Source organism: Martes martes (genome assembly GCF_963455335.1).
Source record: "Martes martes genome assembly, chromosome: 1".
Classification (NCBI taxonomy): Eukaryota; Metazoa; Chordata; class Mammalia; order Carnivora; family Mustelidae; genus Martes; species Martes martes.
In genome coordinates this window covers 166,307,263-166,327,332 of record NC_137888.1, presented here as the reverse complement: position 1 = coordinate 166,327,332, position 20,070 = coordinate 166,307,263, and the positions used below count along the sequence as shown (strand labels likewise).

Below are 20,070 nucleotides of genomic sequence, written 5' to 3'. Positions count from 1 at the left end.
GGATGGTGATCCTCCATGTTGGCGAATGGAAAAGCCACAGCCAAGTGATTTGACCAGGATCACACACCTAATGTGGGTTAATGCTGAGACTGCCCCCCGGCTCTGTTTAACTTCACAGCCTGGGTCATTCCATCGGGCCCCTGCCCATCTGTACTGCCGGAACAGGGTTCGTCTGTTGGGCTTAAGGATGAATATATAGGTGGCTGCTCTGCCCTGGAAGTGTGACTGGTCTGACGTGAAATGTGCTGTACGTGTAAAAACGTGTTGGATTTTGAAGATTTATTAGGAAAAAGGCAATGAAAGACATCTCACTAGCTATTTGTATATCAATTATAATACGTGTGGATATAAAGGTGAACTAATTATATCGCTAAAGGTGAAGTAAATTATATTATTAAAATTAACGTCACCTCTTTCTTTTTACTCTTTCCTTTGAACATGGCTGCGAGGGAATTTAAAATCACACATTCGGCTCACGTTGCATCTCTGAGCCATCTCTGTTCTTTCGATGGTGGCTCCCCGGGTGGGTATGCCAGGCTCAGAGAGGGGAGAGTGTGCCTCTCCTGGGTTGGGGCTGTACTCAGTTTATCAAGTAACTATAAAAGTAACATGACCTAAGACAGCTGAAGGTACCAGATGCCAGAGATGCGAATGGCAGAAGGTGCAGAGACCTAAAAAGGTCTGTATATGGTCGCCCCAAACTACCTCTGTGTGACTTTCAAGACACCCTGAGCTTGGCTGGGTGGCCGTGGGGGTCCCCTCTCATGGCTTAATGAGAATCACCATCTCTGGGCCCCAAGCCCCCAAGCAGCATCGTGTTGTGACCCGTTTGGTCTTTGGTCTGTGAGATGGAGTTTCTTCAAGAACCCTAAAACAAGGAGGCGATAAGGGCCGTATCCTTTACCCAGAGCTGCCACTTTCTGGCATCTGCCTGGAGATCTCTTTTCTGTATGAAATTACATCGGCAAGCCCAGTCCAAATTCCAGGTTGGAAACTGACGCCCGCCGTGCCCTCCGGCAGCTCTGCCAATGTCTCAGAGCCAAAGCCTTGTTTATAAACATGCCCAGGGCTCCATCCTTGTAGGGACGTCCTGGCATTGGGGCACTGGGGACCAGGAGTGCAGAGCCCTGTCCTCCAAGGTGGGAAAACCATGCGGCCAACGGCAGAGAATGAGGCCCCAAGCTTGAGGCACCCACTGAGATGCTCAGCCCAGTGTTTGGACTCCATGGTCGGCCTTGGCCTGGGAGCAGGGGGCGGCAGGGCTCTGCCATCTGGGGAGCACTAGGAACACCCACCCCACCCCCAGACCCAAGTGTCCACAGTCAGCTTTCATGGACTAACCACCCTTCATGAAACTGCTTTTAAAACCTCTTCCCTTTTCAGCCCATCCCCCGAGTGGAGGGGGTTTCCTTAAATCAGATTTCTTTTGGCTCTAGGCTCATCTCTTCCCAACTTCAGGGAGCAACCTCTGAGATGAGTTGCGGAAGTATCACAGCTTCCATGGGACTTTGACCTCAGACTTCTTACATTGGTGGGATGGGGTTGGGTTTGGGCCTGCATTGTAAGGTCTGCTTTTTATGGTGTTTTTTTTTTTTTCTTTTTTAAAGTGGAGTTGATGATCAATGTTTAAAAATCAAGAGAGCTTATATTAAGTCCAGGTTTCTGGCTTCTCTGGGAAAAATGTGAAGAGTGGGCAATGCAAGGGGGCTGCATCTACAAGGCAACACTTGGCTAGGGTGAATGATGGCTGTCCCTGGAGCCAGGGTGTGGCCCTCTGGGCTGCTATAGGCCTCTCTGAGGACATGTGAGCTCTGGGTTCCCACATATGTCTCGTCTCCCAGCTTCCAGGGTGCCCCCTTCCTTCTTCTTAGCTCTACTCGCAGCCCCAGCGCTTGCCCCACAGACCACCCCCCAGAGCCCTGGCTGGGGGCAGCTGATCCGAGCTGTGCCGGCCGGTCCTCTTCTTCTCACCTTCACTGAGTAGGCCAGTGAGATGGTGACGGCCAGAGGGAGCCCCTCTGGCACGGCGACCACCAACACAGTCACACCGATGATGAAGAACTTGACAAAGTACTGCACGTAGACAGGCGTGCACTCGGGTAGCCATGGCTTCTTGTTGACCACGAAGGTGTCCACAGTGAAGTAGAGCACCAGGATGATGACTGTGATGGCCGACATCACCAGACCTGTAACACGGGTCAGGGGGGAGATCTGCTCAGGGGCTCTTCTGAGGGTGGGGGCCCTGGGAAGTGAGATGGGGACCAAACACTTGGCGGGGTGGACCCTAACCCACATCTCATAGCTTTATGGCCTGGGGCATGTCCTTGAGCCTTACAGAGCCTCAGTCTCCTCCTCTGTGCAATGGGGATGCATGCTTATTTCACACAGTTTTGCAAAGATCAAAAGTGATGGATGCATGTAAAGCCCCTTGCACAGTGCCCGACACCTTGCGGGTGCTCAGGAAATGTGTGCTGAGACCATGGGAATCAGTTCAAACTCCCTGCATAGTTCTCACACACGTTCATGTGCGGTTAGTACCATTTATCAACTCACCCGCCCAGGCACCTAGTAGCTCCTAATTCAGGAACAAGGGACACAGCCCTAGAGAGGACAGACTCCCTGCCCTTGAGAAGCTGAGACTTCAGAGGGAGAGGCAGACAAGAAGCAAAAAGCTCATGAACAAGATCGTCCACGTAGGGATAATGGTGTGTAGAACTGCAGGACGATGTGACAGAGAGCCACACAGGCTGCCGGTAAGAAAACGACCCACGTATCCATCGGCAGACCAATGGATCAAGAAAACATGGCACAGACACACAGCAGAGTATGACTCAGCCTTAAAAAAGAAGGAAGTCCTGCCACTTGCAACCCCATGGATGGGCCTGGAGGACATGATGCTAGATGAGAGAAGGCAGACACAGAAGGGCTTACATGAGGAATAGAAATAGTCAAACTCATAGAAGCAGAGAGTGGAAGGTTGGTTGCCAGGGGCTGTGGGGAGGGGGAGAGAGAGGGTTGTTTTTCAGTGGGTATAGAGTTTCAGTTATGCAAGATAAAGAAGTTCTAGAGCTCTGCTTGACACCACGGGGCCAACAGTGAACAGTATGGTATTGTGAACTTCAAAACTGGGTAAGAGGCTAGATTTCTTCTTCAGTGTCTGACCCCAAACAAAGGAAAACAGAAAAACCCAGGAAAGAACACAGGAATTTTGGGAGTTGGGCGATATGTTTCATACCTTGCTTGTGGTGATGGCATCATGGGTGTACGCCCATGTCCAAATTCATCAAGATGTACACTACATGTGTGTAATTTTTTGCATATTGATTGTACTTCAATCAAGCTTCAAAAAAGAAAACAGAACAACACGGACTGGTGGGGAGGGACTGTTTTAGCGAGGGTGTTCAGGGAAGACTTCCTGGAGGAGGTGATACTTGAGTAGATGGGGAATGATGAGAAGGATCAGCCAGAGGGTGACGTGCAGAGAGTGTTTTGGATGGAGGAAAGAGCAGGGAGCCCTCTTTCAGCGGAGGACACTGAGGTCAGTGAGGGAAGGGACCTGTCCAAGGCCACAGGGCCGAGAACACTACAGAGTTAGGAGATGTGGGTGGCTATCTGCTTGGATCCCCTAAGATCCCCTGGCCCGTTCGGGGAGCTGTAGGCACTGTGCAGGTGTTGCAGAGGCTGTGCACAGCTGCGGACTCTGCCAGAGGAAGTCCACACTTCAGAGAGCACTGTCTCCTGGTCAGGACGTATCTGGGATGGCACCCCACCCCAATCTGATGGCCAGTATTCAATGGCTCAGGTGGAGGGTCCAACAGCCCAGACCCCTTGCTGCGAGACCAGACATACCCTGCAGAGGTAGGCAGAGACGGGGATTTCTCCAGGAAGTATCTGGCTTTTTCTGTGGCCCTGTTGAGTCTTTTACCCTTTACAGGTCTCACTGGAGAGCACCCTTGCCCCTAAAAATCCTGCACCCATCCATCTCAGACTCTGCTTCAGGGAATTCAGCCCAAGAGGGAAGCAGAGGTGGGTTGTGAACATAGAAGTGTTCGACCCTGAAATCCATTCTTGGCAAGGCTGAGGAGGGGGAGTGGGGTGAGCAAGGGTTTTGAAGGCTGTGGGTGGTTCTCATCACTCCTTTCCCTGCCCCCCAGTGCCGGTACTGTGGCTCTGCAGAGTCTGTTGTATGCCAAGGCTGGAGGAAATCCCTGGGCCCGTCGCTCCCCCGCCCCCATCTCCAGCTGTGGGACTTCAGAGCGGGCTGTATCCCCATCTGACAGTCGCAGGGGCGGGAAGCCAAGCTCCCAGCAGCCGGGAGCTATCACCAGGCCCCTAGTTTAAATATAGACAGCCAAGCCTGTAATTTGCCTCCCTTCTCCACGCTGTGGTGCCTATAATTAGAGCCGGGAGACAGCCAGGTGGGGAGGCCTTGGTGTTTGCGTGTCCTCATGCGGGAGGAGAGGCCAAGGCCATGTCAGACGGGCAGGGCTGGCCTTGCAGCTGATCTCAGCTTCCTGGGCTGGAGGGGCCACCACCAGCCATCACCTGGAGCTCCCAGCTTGGTGGGGATCAGGCTTGTGTTGAGGCTCAGATAGGAGGCTTCTCACTGGGCTCCTAGCATGGCCCTCAACCTCTTCAATCTTTCTTTGCACGGCAGCCGGGGTCGGGGGGCCAGTCAAGAGCGCTAATCCAGCCCTGACTCTGCAGATGAGGCAACTGAGAGCCAGCTCGGGGCAGGGCCCTGGCTGGGGTCCCTCTGTGTACCCCACATCCCCCTGTGCACCGTCCACGGTGGCCGCACGCTTACCTGCCTTGCCGATCTGCACAGCCAGCTTGGTGAGCTTTCCCTGCAGCACGGATTTCTCCTTCTTGTGCATGTTGGCCTTTTTTTTGTCATCAGCGTCGCCACCCTCAGCACTCTTGAGGGGCTGCATCTCCATGGCGGCGGCCCCGTCCTGCTGTTTGGCTGTAGGGGGCAGAGTATGCACATGCACGCACACACGCACACGCACATACATGCACGCACACACGCACACACGCACACAGCCAGGTCAGCCTGCAGGGTGGGCATACTGGCACCCACCCTGCCTGCCCAGGGGAGTGTGGTGAGACACTTACTCCCTTGTCTGGACCCCTACATGGCTGGCACAGACACCCTGTGATACGGGGTCTGCTTCTTCCAGCTGGAGACCCTGGTCCCAGGGCCAGGGACTGCCTTGGACCTGGAATCCAAGTGTGAATAGGGAGTGACACAGTTCTTGGGTTCCCAGCAGGAGTAGGCTGGGGTCCCCTCTGGGCCTGAAGAAGCCCTTAGATCCTTCCCCAAATGGCCGCTCAGCTTTTGCCACATTTAGACAAGACAGATAGCCTTGGCCTTCCCCAGGGGGTTCTTGAGTATGTTGTTGGGATATTAATAGTCGCCAGAGAAGAGGGACACAAAGGGGGCTTAAAAGATAAAAGAGAGTGTCCTTATCCATGGGTGCCAAGCCTCCTCTTCCTTCGGTGAAGGACTGACTGGTGGGTCTGGGGCCTTACCCCTTAGCCCCTCAGGATTCCAAAGAACCAGCTTCAAGTCTTCAGCAAAATGGGTAGCCTAGCTCAAAGGCTGGGGAAGAGCTGGCTCACAGGTGGCCCCTGTCCTCATGGATGATATCTCCATTGGGCCTGCCACCATGTGAATCACAGCCACCCCCTCCCCCCCCCCCCAATGCCAGGCACCTGCAGGCACAGACCTGTCTGCTTCTAGCCTGGCTCTCAGAGCCAGTGGGGGAGGGGCAGCAGGGACCCCAGAAGCCGGTGAATACAAAAGGGTTACCTTTGCTCTGGCTGGCGTCCACATTGCCATCCTGCATTTTACCTACACGACAAAGAATTTTAACAGACAACAGAGAACAGACAACACACGTCGATCATCACAGACGCAACAGGGCCACCAACATTCATGTCACAGATGGAGGAAGGGCCGGGCCGACTCCGTCCCTCCACACGGGGACGCTGGGGTGTCCTGAGACAAGAAGAAACCTGGCCACTGCACTGGCTTCAGGCTCTGTCCCGATTCTCTGGGGGCTTGGAGAGAGAGCTTCAGTGGGAGTTATTTCAGCCCTGAGAGTACTGAGTAAATGACTGCTTTTGAGGGTAAAAGGGACCAGAGCTCGCTGGCAGGAAGCAGAGAGGTCCTCAGGTCCCCAGTGATTAATTCGGTCAGTGCTTTGGTGGGCTGAGAGGAGGCAAAGGAAATGAAAGACACACACACACACACATACACACACACATTCTAGAAGGGGAGGACTTTGGTCAATGTGTTCCTTAGTTCCTGGCTCCAGGAGTGATTTTTTTTTTTTTTCCCCCAGGAGTGATTTATGTAGAATTTTGCTTTCTCCTTGTCCATCTGGAGGAGTGTGAAGCCACAGCAAGGACAACCCCCCGCCCAGCTCCACTGAGAGTGACCCATGCTAAGGGTGAGCAAGGGCTCCCTAGTGGTGGGCTTTGAGGGGCCCCAAACACTGCCCCCGCTGGGAAGTTGCCGACCCCTCTCTCCACTTGGGTGTTTGCTCTTTATTCTGAGGCTGACCAGCCTGGGCCCTAGCAGACAGGGAAGTAGGACTGGTGGGCTCCCCTGGGTGCCCCTGCCCCGGCCCTGCATGCCAGTGCTGGGGAAAGGGCTGAGTCTGGGGCTGCTCACCTCCTAATCAGGGCTGCCTGGGAGTCCCCCCAGCCTGCTGCAGTCTTGGCCAGAGGCTTGTGGGCTGGGTTTGCAGCGTGGGCCATACTGGTAGCCCCTCGTTGGCAGCTGAGACACCTGCCTTTACCTGCTGGCACTACAGAGAGGAGTTTTCCTCCTGTCCCCTTGGCCTGTCCTCTGAGCTCACTCAGAGCTCTGCCCACAGGCCTTGCTACCTTGGGAGGAGTCTGCAGAGGTCAGCCGCCCTTGGCCATTTGCTGTGAAGGTGATTCTCACAGCTCCCGTTCTGTGAGAACCCACCATGTGCCAGGTGCATATAGAACCTCCATGATTTCATCTAACCCACATCACATCCCTACAAGGGCACTCCTGCCCTGCACCCACTTCCAGATGAGAAACTGAGGCTCAGAGAGACAGATGACCTGCCCGGGTCCCCGGGGTTAACGGAGAGCTGGCCCCATCTATGTTTCCACCCCAGTTGAGGAGAAGGCAGCTAGACCTCAGCTCCTCTGAGCCCAGAGGAGGGTCATCAAGGTGGTTGTGTGCCCCTGTTTGGACATGAACTAGCTGTGTGACTTTACCTCTCCCAGTCTCAGTGTCTACCTCTGTAAAATAGGGAAGCAACATTCAACTTCTGGAGCACTCCCATTTCATAGATGAGAAAACTGAGGCCAAGAGAGGTTCAGAGACAGCTCTCATTTCTGGAGTACCCTGATGATAACCCTGTGGCTGCCTTACTGGTTCCATAACACTGTCCTCACCCACACCAGACCACGCCGTAAATGACTCAGAGGGGAGAAATGGCTTTCCTGGATCCCAGCCCCGTGGTACCTCTCCAGGGGAAATGTTGGGCTGTTCCCACTGCCTCTCACGGCAAACGGTCAGGGACCCATCCTGGGGGCGCAAAGAGAAGGCCCTCATTGCTCTATTGCAAAGTTCTTTTTGCTGGATTAAAAACAAAACAGAAAAAGCCCTTTTAGAGCCAACAGGAATGAACTACAATAACTATCTTTATTTTTAAAAATAATTTTACTAACTGGGCTAAAGGGCATGGGAGGACTCCTCTTCCATACTTGGTTCTAGAAGACACAAAGGGGCCTTATTTGCATTGCATATTATCAAATGCAATAGCCCATGTGTGGGCCCATTAACCAAGCTAGCAATTTCCTCTTTTATTTCCATAGTGATCACGTGGCCAGAAAGATAATCACCAGTGCATATGTTCAAGGGAGGGAGCAGTGTTGTGGGGGTGCTTCTGCGCACATGGCCTGGTTTCTCAGAAGCCAGGGGCTTTTCTCAGCTAAAGTGGAGCTCGCCTGGCCCCCGGAACTATGGGGGGGACAGTCAGACCTGGCTCTGTGCATGACTCGGGAGAGGGGGCTGTTCAGGGGAGCTGGGATGGGGAACTTGGGCGGAGACTCGGAGACCCCCCACCCCACATCAGATGCAGACACAGCTTTGACAAATGGGTCTGTTATGGGCCATGGGTGTGAAAAGTGTGTGTGTGGAGGCTCAATGGTGAGGTGACCTGATAAACAAGCTTTGGGGAGACGGAGCACTAATGAGGTGAACTGGGAAATGTTACTTCTCTTGCCTGTGCTTCCATCTCTTCCTCCGAGACATGTGACAACGCCGGCCAAGGTGATGCTTAGGAAAAGCATCACAAAGTGCCCTGTTAATGTCTGGAGTTCAGGGTGGTGTATTTACTAACCGTGATTACAAGCAATGTATTGAACAGTGGTATGTTAATCAGTGTAAATGAAATAATAAAATGATAATGGCCATCATAAAGGAATACACCCGCTTTCAGCTGGGAGGGGGCTTGGTGGGGGTGGGCTCAAGAGGGACTACCGCCAGCTAAGTGTGTTTTCTATAGCCAATCATCCTGATTTGGCTCAGAGGAAGGAAGAAAAGGAATGGTTAATTCTCTCATTGACCAAGGCTCAGCCAGGCACCTCTCAACCTTTAATACATTCTGGCCTGGAGCCTGGAGAGCTGATTAGATGAGATCAGGCACATTCAATGTGGTATGGCCCTAGACTGGAGAGCTTATATGAATGCAGATTTTAGTTCAGTGGGTCTGGGGTTGGGCCTGAGATTCTGCATTTCCAACAGGTTCCTAGGAGATGTCTAGGCTTCTGGTCCTCTGGTTACGTTTTGAGTAGCAATGGGTTAGAGCACTATTTCCCTAAGTATATTACAGAGACAAACCAATCCCACAAGATTCAGCCAGAAAAGGTCCTGCAGCCAAATCAGCCTGGGAAGCCCTCCATGGGTAACTTTCCACTACATACCAGCATATTCAAGGCTCTGAGAAGTCCTGCAATAAGGAAGAGACCAATTCTGTCCCATGGTTCTTAAACATCTCTGACCACAGGATCCTTTTCTTGGGGGCAGGACCTATTAATATTCCTGTGACGTTTATAAGACACACTCTTTCAGGAAACCCTGGATCAGGAAGTGGAATGTGCACTTTAGAGCCAGCAGGCCTGGGTTCAAATCCCAGGTCTGCTTCTTTCTTGTTCTGTTATCTTAGGCTAGTGTCTTGATCTCTCTGAGCCTCAGTCTCCCTATCTTTAAAGTGGGGACAATAAACTCTGTATCACAGGGTCATCATGAGGATCAAATGAGGCCATGAGCAGGAAATGTCTGCAAAATGCCTGGCATACAGTAGGTAGTCAAGTTCCCCATCTTTCCTGCAGTTTTTCTCAGGATACCAGGAGTTTTCTGCTACAGTTTGGAAGTGAAGCAGACTTTTTTTAGGATGGACCAGCCTGGATGCAGTCTGTATGTTCACTGAGCCCAGTGGGCTCACTGCTCTGTGGGAAGCAGGATGCCAGCTCCTGTTTCCTTCTCCCCCTGCCTGGGTTTGCCTATATTGGTTCTCCCTGTCATCCCTCGCCACCCCTCCCTGACGCATGACACCTCCCACACCCCAAGCTGTTCTCCTTTCTCCTCCGGTGCCTGAAATAGACCCACACCCAAATTAGCAAGGCGCAGCTCACAGAAGTGTCTTTCTTGGCCCCTGACATCTACAAGGTGCTTCCATCATTGGTCACTTTGAATGCAGGTGGCCCAGCCAGAGGTCTGGGGCAGGGGATGGGAGTATGAGGTAGGACAAGACCTCCACATCTTCCAGGAGTGGTGAGGAGGAAATGATATAATGGATGAGAAACCCGCAGCCCAGTGCCTTGCATATCGCAATGCCGCAAGAAAGGCTTTTCCCTTCCCTCAGTTCCCCAGGGCAACTGTTTTATGATCAAGCCCTATAGCTCTCAGCTTGGGTGGCTATCATGCTACCTAATCTGGGGACAGGGGACCTATCTGAGTACACAGAAACCTCATCACTCTGAAGATGGGAGGGTACAGAAATAAGAAATCCTCTAAAGGTTTGGAGGCAAGTGAATGGAATTCCTTCTTGCCTGTGGGTAAGGAGGTTAAAATGCAGATCCCAAGGTACCGTGGTTGCCCCCCCCCCACCCCTCAGCCCCGAGGGGGCCCGTAAGAATGCAGAGACTCAGGACAAATGCTCTAGCACAGGCAACAGCAGGAAACACCAGTCCACTTCCGAGGGACAGAACCAGGCCCGCGCCCAAGCGAGCCCCCTGCCCGTTCACTCCGAGAAAAAGAAGAGGAAGAAATGTTTATCAGTGGCTCAGCCATGCTGTGGGGTGGGGCCAAAGAGCTGAACCCTGGCCTGGGCCCCCTGCCTCGAGGAAATTTTCAAGTCGAGGACTGGAGACTTCACTAGGGACCCAGATGCCAGCTTCAGCCCAGGTCCTGACCCCAGGCCTTCTTCCCCAAGCGGGGGCCAGGAGTGTGCTTAGGAGAGGGCCACGATGGGTGGGATGCTGCTTCTTGGGAGCCAAATCTGAAGCCCAGGGTATGTCCCTCTTGTGGGCTCCACTGGGGGTTAAGGCTCCATAGGAGCCAGTGCCATTTTGGGTGCCGTAAGCAGGCGCGGAGCTGATTCCCCATTGGTGGCTTCTCTCTTAAGCGCCTGCCCCACGTGGGAGGATGATTGTCCCAGAGCTGCCCATGCACATCCAAGATCTGTGCGGTCCAGAACAGGGAGAGGCAAGCCCAGAGTTGGGGGTGGGGGAGAGAGACGCCCATCCAACCGAGACCGAGAGCTCGCCATCGGAGACGTACCATTGACTAGGCTGGTATTTGCACTATCGGCAGCATTTGAACCTGCTGCACCATCGGCCGCTGCAGGGGTGGGAGGGATGGAAAATGCAGTGTGTCACAATGGAGAAAAGCAACAATGCAGAACAGCAACAACAATAGACATGAACCAACTTGTAGGAAATAACATGACTACATTCTTAAAAAAAAAATCTCTGTTGGAAATCAGGAAACTCAAATTTGGGAGGGTGGGGGTGGAACGTTCCCATAGAGATGTCATAAAAATCAGGGAAAAAAAACTCAGACATGGAGGGTCTTTGAAATAAAACATGGCAGATGATAAATATGGTTAGGTAGCATGGCACCGTTCTGTACTAAGGTCTGGACTGATGCACCGCTCTGGCCATGCCAATCAGGCAGGTCCCTATCAGAGAAGCTTCTAGGAGAAGGCATCTGGCTGCCCATCAGGGCCAGAGGGACCCATGGCCAGGAGTCATTTCAAAACATTCAGCAACCGGCATGGTGCAGGTACCCGCCATTCTGATCAGGTACTTGCTGTGACCACCATCTCTGTGTCCCAGAGGGACTGCCCAGCGGTGGCGGTGACTCAGGATTCGAGCCCTTGACTCAGGCCACTGCCCATAGCCACCTCCTCCTTCCTAACCAGCACTCTAAAGATTGCCTTGGTCACCCCCATACAAGATGCCCCATCGTTGAAGAGGTGACATCCAGCATGTTGTACTTTGCGCATGAGACAGAGAAAGGTACTAGCCAGTTTTCCTTAGTTTAGCAATTAAAAATGACGTGAGATGGTCAGATGCACTCTGGTTGTTCTTTCTTGGGGGGGGGGGATGGATTGTGTGGGAAGGAGAGGGTAAGGTGAGGTGGGTGAGGTGCCCGTGCTGTGCGGTGAGGGGCAGCCAGGCTGGGCTCTGCGGGGTGTGCGCATGAGAGCAGGGCTGTGGGGTCGTGTGATGATGAGTGGGGCACCGCACACTGGCGTGGGGGTGGAGGGCTGTGTGGGGTTGGCGTGGAGACGGCGGTGGCACCGTGTGCATCGGAGGGCAGGGAAGAGCACTGAGGGGCAAATAGGTAGAGTGAGGGGCTGGTTCCTCCAGTGGGGCCAGCATCAGTGGAGGGTCCCAGGGTCAGGGGGCCTCCTCCAACGGTGTGTTGGGGGTCTAGGGCCACGGCCTGGGGGTCAAAGTCTGCTGCTATTTCTAAAAGCCCCATCTACCCTGAGGGGGGTCTTACTGTACCTGGTAGCTGAAGGCCATCCCCCTTCTTCACACCTGTGTGATGATTTTTGAGACATGTTAATGAAGGAGAAGCACATACAGCCTCACCTGCATGTCTACACACGCATGCGTGCACACACACACGCACGCGCACACGCACACACACATGTCATCCTGACATGGGGCCACGATGGAGGTGGAGGTGAAGGGATGGGAGTGCAGAGGGGGCCCAGTCCCCTCCATGTTTCTCAAGGCGCTTGAGAGGCTGGGCTGCCCCCTATCTTCCTCTGCTGTGGCCCCCAACGTCCCACTTCTTCTCTCTACACAGACACCCACCTCACTGGGGTGCAGGTGCGTGTTCAGTGAAGGACTCTGACCTGTGCTTCAGGGCAAGAAAGGCCTGTCTTCCTGCCGAAATCTTCAGGAACATAGGAACATAGGAACATAGGTACATAGGTACATAGGAACATAGGTCTGGCTTCCCTCACTCAGGCCCCAGTCAGGCCAAGAAAAGGGGCAAAGCCTGCTTCAAACTGCCATACCCTGCCTACTGCCCCTATCTGCCCGACTGTCTGCACCCAGGGGTCAGAGCCGGCCACAACCTCTACCTCACTGTGTGGATGCTGTCCTGATACCCTCCGGGCCTTTTGACCAGGACTGTCTCCTTAGTATTTTCAACCTCAGCTGTCTCCTGGTTCTCTCCAGCTTCTGGACTTCCCTGAGGACAGTTCAGCTCCACTGCTCCTGCTGGTGGGGCTGCCATAATCTTAGGGGGACCCCTCTAGAAAATGCGGTATTGCCCTTGGGAGCCAGTAACCTTTGGTTATGACCCAGGCTCTGTGCCTGGCTGGCTGCAGAGAGCAAGAGGTAGCAAGGCTTCCCCGGTACCCCAAGGAGGGGCCATCGACTTTCTCATCTCCTTCTCCTGGACCCCAGATGGTCTGGCTGTTAGAGACCTCCTTTTGGAGCTTGGGGAAGGAGACATGACAAAAGACTGAAGATGTGAGAGGGGTCTGTCTCTGAGATTGAGTGTAGGTGTTGGGGAAAGAGCCAGCTGTGCTAGAGCCAGAGGCCTGGGCCTTCGGATTGAGGCCTGGCCAGATGGGCATCCCTCCCTCTTCCCTGAGAGGCCCTGGTAGACCAGGCTACCAGCCTGCTGCGCTGAGGGGGAGCCCAGGGAGTAGGAAGCTTGTTTCGAAGGTGGAGAAGGAGCCAGGACCCAGGCAAGGTGGCAGCTTTGGGGACAGGGTGTTGGGGAGTGAGAAAGGGAACCAAAAGTTTGGCCACCTTTCCTAGAATCTCCTTTTCCCCCATCTAGGCCAAGTCTATGCTGGGGGTGGTTTGCAGCTCTGCTCCGTGGAGTTGAGAATAGTGGTAGGAGTGAGCGCAGGTGGGGCCTTCTACTCCCTATCGGGGCTGATGAAGGGACCAGGTCATACTAGAGGCCGGAGAATCAGCCAAGTGCTCAGCACCCTGAGCCTGGCCTGTGGGGGGAGGGTCCTCCATGACATGACCAGACAGACAGAGACTGGGACAAGACCCTGGAGATGGAACAGACAGACCATCATGGCCCAAGCAGGGCCTCAGGGATGCAGGAGGCAGCTGTTGGCACAGGGCGTGGACATAGAAGGCACTCAATAACCATTTTGTTGAGTGAATGAATAAACAACAAAAAAAGTGATCTGAAGAGCTCCTCTCCTCTCCTCTCCTGGTCCATAAAGGGGTCATGCTTACCTTTCTTGTCTTTCTTCTCTTCCTCCTCACCACCAGCCCCCAGCAGGGTGAAGATGATGCCTGTCTGAGAATTCACACCCACAGCAGTCACTACCATCCGTCCAGAGCCCTCCATCACATGGGTCCCTGGGGAAGGAGACGAAAGCCAAGTTACCGTTGCATGGGCCCAAGCCCCCTCCCCAAAGGAGTGGAAGGAACTGGGTCCCGGAAAGCTCCTGGCTCTTTGCCTGTCGAAGCCCTGGGGTGCCACCCATGGTTCGGGTTCAAACTATGTATGTATGGCGGGTCCTTTGAAGAGAATTTCACTTCGGGACAGAGCTGCAATGGGCCCGGGACTCGAATATTGCCATACCTTACTTCTCAGGCCTACTACCTACTACCTTCTCCCGGAGAGTCACCTCCCTACCCTGTCCTGGACAGGACCTCTTAAAAAAGCCCTTCTAAAGATCTGGGAAAGAACTCAGGGCACTGGGAACTTGGAAGGGAAGACAATGGTATCTTTCTTTTCATAAATGTCTAACTGAAATTCAGCATTTCCACCAGCCATGAACATAGGCAACCAACCCCTGGAGTGCTAGTGGCTCACAATGCCATTACCTGTGTTACAAAGAGCACAGGTTCTCTGTCCTATGACTCTGTAGTTGTTGCAATCATTTATTGTACAAGTATGATTTTACAAGTACAGAGGTTATTGGACTACCTGCTGGACTTTGTTATCAGGGTGCTGACAAAGAAGCACACTTGTTACTCTATCATGTGTTGTTTATTCTGTGAACTATTTCAGTATAATGGACTTCCTCTGTGATCCAGTGCATTCTGTTTTATGTGGTTTTTAAAATTTTTTTATTTTTTAAAGATTTTATTAATTTATTTGGCACAGAGAGAGAGAGAGAGAGAAAAAGAGAGCACAAACAGGGGGAGTGGTTGGCAGAGGGAGAGGAAGAAGTAGGCTCTCCACTGAGCAAGGAGCCTGATGCAGGGCTCAATCCCAGGACCCTGAGATCCTGACCTGACCTGAAGGCAGACACTTAACTGAGTGAGCCACACAGGCGCCCCTATTTTGTGGATTTTAAAGCTTTATTCTGAGTAAGGGTGGCATGTGATGACACTAGACTTCCAGGCTCCAAGAAAATCTCTTTTGTAGAATATTAGGATTTTCAAACTGGGCTTTAAAGGACCCTGGAATTCTTTTGAGGGGCAGGAGGGTCAGCCACAGTGGGGGAAAGGGGTCCTCTGGTTAGAGTGACTCCACTTTTATTCATCCCTGGGGTTTCTGTGTCAGCTGCTGTGTGATAGAGACCCCCCCGCCCCGACCTGCAGGTGCAGAGGGCAGCTGGTCCAAGGTTCACTTGGGGGGTTCGTGCTGGAGCGAGGATAAAACGAAAGGTAAAGCTGCTGAAAACTGTGCTATATACAGGGAGTGGAATACTATTTGGCCTTCCAAGGGAAGGAAATTACGACACAGGCTACCACACAATCAGCCTCGAGGACATTACGCTCCGTGCAAGATACCGGATACAGAAGGCCATCTGCTGTGGATTCCGCCACAGGAGCTCCGTGGAGCAAAGTCGCAGGGACAGAGAATGGAGTGGTGGTTGTCAGGGGCCGGGGAGGGGGGCTTTCAGGGGGCTGCTGTTCAGTGGCTCTGGAGGTTCGGTTTTACAATATGAGGAGTGCCAGAGGTGGATGGTGGTGACGGTGGCACAATGGCGTGAAGGTCCACAATGTCACAGACCTGTACTCTTAATGATGCTCAACACGGGACATTTTATATGTATTTTACCATGGTAAAAGAGTTGGGGGAAAAAAAAAAAGCAAACCCGCTGAAGCCGTGGCCTTAATTGGGAAACAGGTGAGGCTGGGGTGGGGTGGGGGGCGGCTGGGACCCAGCCCAGGACATGGCTGGCTGCTACTGTGGCCTGGTCCCAACAGAGGAGATGCAGGCAGAGCTAACTCTCTGTCCTCAGGCCGGTGCAGGGGACGCGTCACTGTGTCCTAGGAGCTGTCACAGACCCACAGGCCACTCACAGGGTCGGCCTGCATGCTGTCCCTGCAGCGGGCTCCGGGCACCCCTGGGGAGGGCCCCTCGGCCTGCCAGTGGCCCCACTGTTTAGTCAAGAACCTGTGTAAGTGCAGTTTGCACCTTCAGGCACCCATTTTTTATTTTAAATTTAAACTTTTACTCCCCTGGGTAGAAAGCTCTCTTCAATGCAGTGTGTGTTTCCTTCCCCAGCAGAGAGGGGAGTGTCTCAGGCCACCGTCAGGCTGCTCAGGAAGCAGCAGACTGGGGTTGAGGGCTAAAAGGCCCTGATGACTTTTTTTTTTTTTTTTAAATAAAGGTCTTATTTATTTGAGAGAGACAGAGAACACAAGCAGGGGGAGTGGGAGAGGGAGAAGCAGACTCCCCACTGAGCAGGAAGCCTGATGCGGGGTTTGATCCCAGAACCCTGGGATCATGACCTGAGCCGAAGGCAGACATGTGTGCACGTGGGTGTATGTGTGTGTTCTAGCCCCTTGTCCTCTAACATCTCATGATCTCAAAAATGCTTTACAGACAAACAGATGGACACTCTCCAGTGAGTTCCTTCATGGTGGGTAAAGGTCAGTCTGTCTATCTGTGCATGGGTAAACCAAGTCATGCAGGCTCCCAGATGGGGCACCAAGCCAGGTGAGCTGAAACGGAGCCCAGATGTTCAGATGGTGAGCTCTTCAGCTGACTCCTTGTTCATTCCCAGGACAGAAGGACGGTAATCTTGTGTCTCTGAGCAGGGAATAGAAGGGACCACAGGATGACTTCGGACACTGGTGGCAGGCTGAGCAGCCCAGGCAGACCCTGGAGCCTGTCTACTCGCCCAAGGGGCACAAACTGGGAGAACCAAGGCACACTGACAGGACTCGGTAATTTTAACTTGCTGACAAGATTTCTGTGCGCTGGCTCACCTAGTGTGCAGTGGGCAGGCACCATGAAATATTGGCAGTATTAGACAGATGAGGAGCTGGGGGTCCAGGGAGGTCACATGGCGGGGGACGTCTCCAGGTCTTTCAAGGGAGGAACACACTGCACTGACTCAGAGTGCAGATGGCTGTGGCCATGGCCAGCCCTGATCTCCACAGGCCACCTCCTGTGCGCCAGGCATCAAGCTAACCCCTTCACAGGCCCTCATCTCATCAGTCCTCACCCTGGCCCTGCGATTACAGAGGAGAAACTGAGGTTCAGGGAGAAGGGGCTTGCCCAGGGTCACTGGCTGGTGGGGACAGAGCCAGGATTTGAACACCTCCCTCTCTCTTGAGTGGACTGTCTTTGTCTCATACCAGTCCCCACTTCAGGAAGCCAGGCCCTTGCATCTTTCCGAATGTCTCAAACACATTCGGAAAATGTTTGCTCTGCCCGGGTGGTAATGGGGGGGCCAGTCCCCACCTCCCCGGCCCTAAGCAGGATGGAAAAATACACAGGGGGCCAATTTCCACCTTAGATAATCAGACCCAAATCACCTTCTAATCTAATCAGTCCCATCACAGCAGGGAGCCGGCAGCTCTGCCACGGGAGGCCGGGAGAAGGGAGGAGGAAGCCAAGGAGGCAGCCTGTGGCCATAGCGTGGGATACGGGGACAAGGGGACACAGGGTGAAGGTGCAGCACATGCCCTGCTCAGCCTCAGATGAGCCTCAGGGTGGTCCTCCAGACCCAGCATTAAACGGGCCGGGGAGCTGTGTTCCAGCCGCATGCCCTACCCCCGCCATGGCTCTCACCACTGTCCCGGAGCCCAAACACCCTCAGTAGCATCTCAGTGTGCACTGGGTGAGACCCCAGTCTGTTCCTGACCCTTAACCACCGATTCCTGCCCCGTGGCCTCTGCCCTGGGAGCATGCAAGTCACTAGGGATTAGTGTTCAGTCCCTCACCTTGGCTCACACAGTTACCCCTCCCGAGTGCCCTTCTCCCTCCTCTGGCCCCAAAACTCCTCCTCCAGGCTCAAGATGAAGGCCCATCTTAGGTGGCCTTCCCTGACCTGCACTTCATCCTTTTCCCCTAAACTGCCATCCCCCGCAGTTTCCCCTGGGGGCGCTTCCACTCCTGGTTCCCCCCCAGACTGTGAGCTTCCTGAGGGTGGTTTTGAGGGGGCGTCTCCCCTTCGCAGAGACCAGCTTGTAGCTGGGACTCCAGCACTTTTTTTTTTTTTTTTAAACTGCTGCCTCCTTTTTTGGTATTTACCCTGGTGGCTATATATTACATTTAGGATGGAGAATCTCCACACCCTTCAGAAGCCATCCTTATGGTTTTGCAAAGGGTCAGACAGATCCCAGCCTCACACTCTTCCTTACCCCTCACTGGGCCATGCCTTCCCCCTACCAGGACCTCAGAGCCTGCTGCACCTCCTAACAAAGGAAGAACTGAATGGAGCAGGTCACCCCCTGTGGCAATTGCACCCTAGCTCCAGAATACTCCTCAAAGGGCAATATTTGACCCCAAGGGCTGTAGCTCTAATGGTGGAACCAATTCAAGGTCGGTTGACTAGATCTCCCAAAGGAACCTTGCAGGGTCTCTGGGTAGCGGCAGAGGTGAGAACACTTCGGATGGAGGGGGCAGCTGGCAGGGCTTTGCACCAGGACCTCCATGTCCATGGTCCCCTCGCACCATCCTGTAGCCTCCACTTCCTCTAGTCTCATGGAGCCCCTCAGAATACGCAAGCACAGGGGGGCAGGTAGATAGACAGCACTCTGGGCCGAGGGGCGTGTGGGACCCGGGAACCAGTCTGCTGTCTGCTTCTGATTTGCTGTGTGATCTGAGGCCAGCCCTCTCCTCTTTGGACCTCAGACTGTCCTCTGGAGAACGGGGAGGTCTAACTTATGCCACCACCTCTCAGAGATGAAGTCTGGGCACCAAGGGTCCCAGAGAGATAGGGCCACTCCTGGGGGCGTAGGGCAGTCTCCATGAAAATGCTGCATCTCAGGAGTTTGGATCTTGGTTCGGATGGGCCCAGTAGAGGCCTGTGTGGACAGACTGAGTGTGGCATTACCTGCCCAGGGCCACAATTCTTCACTTGATGGACAGATGGGGTAGAATGCCAACTCTGTGCCAGGGCCCGAAGGGACGTCCCTGCCCTCCAGGAGCTCACAGTGTAGCTGAGGTCAAAGGGTGCAGACCGGAACACAGATCAACCACAATACAAGATGGCAGAGAGCCTGGGCTCAGTGGACTGATGGGGGGCACAGCCCAGGCAAGGGCAGGGAGGTGGACCAGTGTGATGGCAGCAGATACACTGGGCTGAGGCTCAGGGCCGTGAGGGGCAGAGCAGGAGAGACGCTACATCGTGGCATGATTGGAGTGGAAGGCTGCAGAGCTGGGGGTCTTCTTGGTGTTCAGTTGGGAGCAACTGGGAGTATTTCTGGGTCAAGGAGGGAGAGCAGGAACATTTAGTGAGTGGTCCCTATGTGCTAAGTATTGTCTGAGCTACTTTCTCCACGGGGCTGTCATAATCACCCTGTGAGTGACCATCGTCACTCCCATTTCAGACAGGGAAGCAGCCTAGAGAGGTCATGGCTGCATCTGTCATGGGAGGGTGGCATAGGCGTGGACCAGGGATGTGGCACCAGCTCTTTCCATCTTGCTGGGAAGGCTTGTGGAGAAGCTGGAGGCAGAGCTGTCTGGGACCACTCTGAGGAGTGAGATGGAAGCAGGGAACAGAGGGGGAGCTTTGTCAGCCACCCAACAGCCATCCATGCATGATAGAGAGAGGAGCTCGGGCCCAGGGAACACTGTGGCTCCCACCAACCAGCTGACCTGTTCCACCTGAACCTTCCTCTCTTCCCCCCACAGGGGAGTCATCTGGCTTTTGATCTGGCAGCAGATGTTGGGCCAGAACCTTCTCGGAGGCTGGCTCAAAGGCCAACTCTGCCTTAGACTGGCTCTGAGCAGCAGGAGACAGCCCCCACCTGGTCCAGATGCCAGCAGTCTTGGACCCAAAGCCCCAAGCAGTGGCAAGTGGGGTAGTCTGAGCCGCCCGTGGCAGAGCTGGGTGGGGGGGGGCTAGTTTTACATAAGGAAGCTTCGGAGCCCAGAGAGGGCAAATGGCTGACTGAGGTTGTACAGCACACGAGGCACAGATTGGGGCTTGAACCTAGGGCTCTCCTGGTTTTGAATTCCCAGGCCTCTTTCTGGACGGGAGAGGGGAGAGGCCTCTTTCTGGGGGCAGAGATGTGAAGAAGGGATAAAGGCCATTTGTGGGAATTCTCATCTGCCTCCAGGCCCAAGCACCAAGGAAAGCCAATGCAGTTCCCAGCCCGGAGCGG

At 53.9% G+C, this 20,070-nt stretch overlaps 1 protein-coding gene across 2 annotated transcripts in view; it reads right to left on the bottom strand.

Moving 5' to 3' along the window:
* Positions 1 to 20,070, bottom strand: part of ATP2B2 (ATPase plasma membrane Ca2+ transporting 2) — a 371,578-nt gene that overhangs the window by 44,229 nt on the left and 307,279 nt on the right. For both annotated transcript variants that reach the window (XM_080796558.1, XM_080796557.1), the window contains exons 8-13: positions 13,783 to 13,908; positions 12,070 to 12,102; positions 10,835 to 10,894; positions 5,816 to 5,857; positions 4,808 to 4,966; positions 1,972 to 2,186 (exon numbers count right to left, since the gene is read on the bottom strand). In XM_080796558.1, the coding sequence (XP_080652684.1) occupies positions 1,972 to 2,186; positions 4,808 to 4,966; positions 5,816 to 5,857; positions 10,835 to 10,894; positions 12,070 to 12,102; positions 13,783 to 13,908 (635 nt within the window). The remainder of the gene's footprint in view (positions 1 to 1,971; positions 2,187 to 4,807; positions 4,967 to 5,815; positions 5,858 to 10,834; positions 10,895 to 12,069; positions 12,103 to 13,782; positions 13,909 to 20,070) is intronic.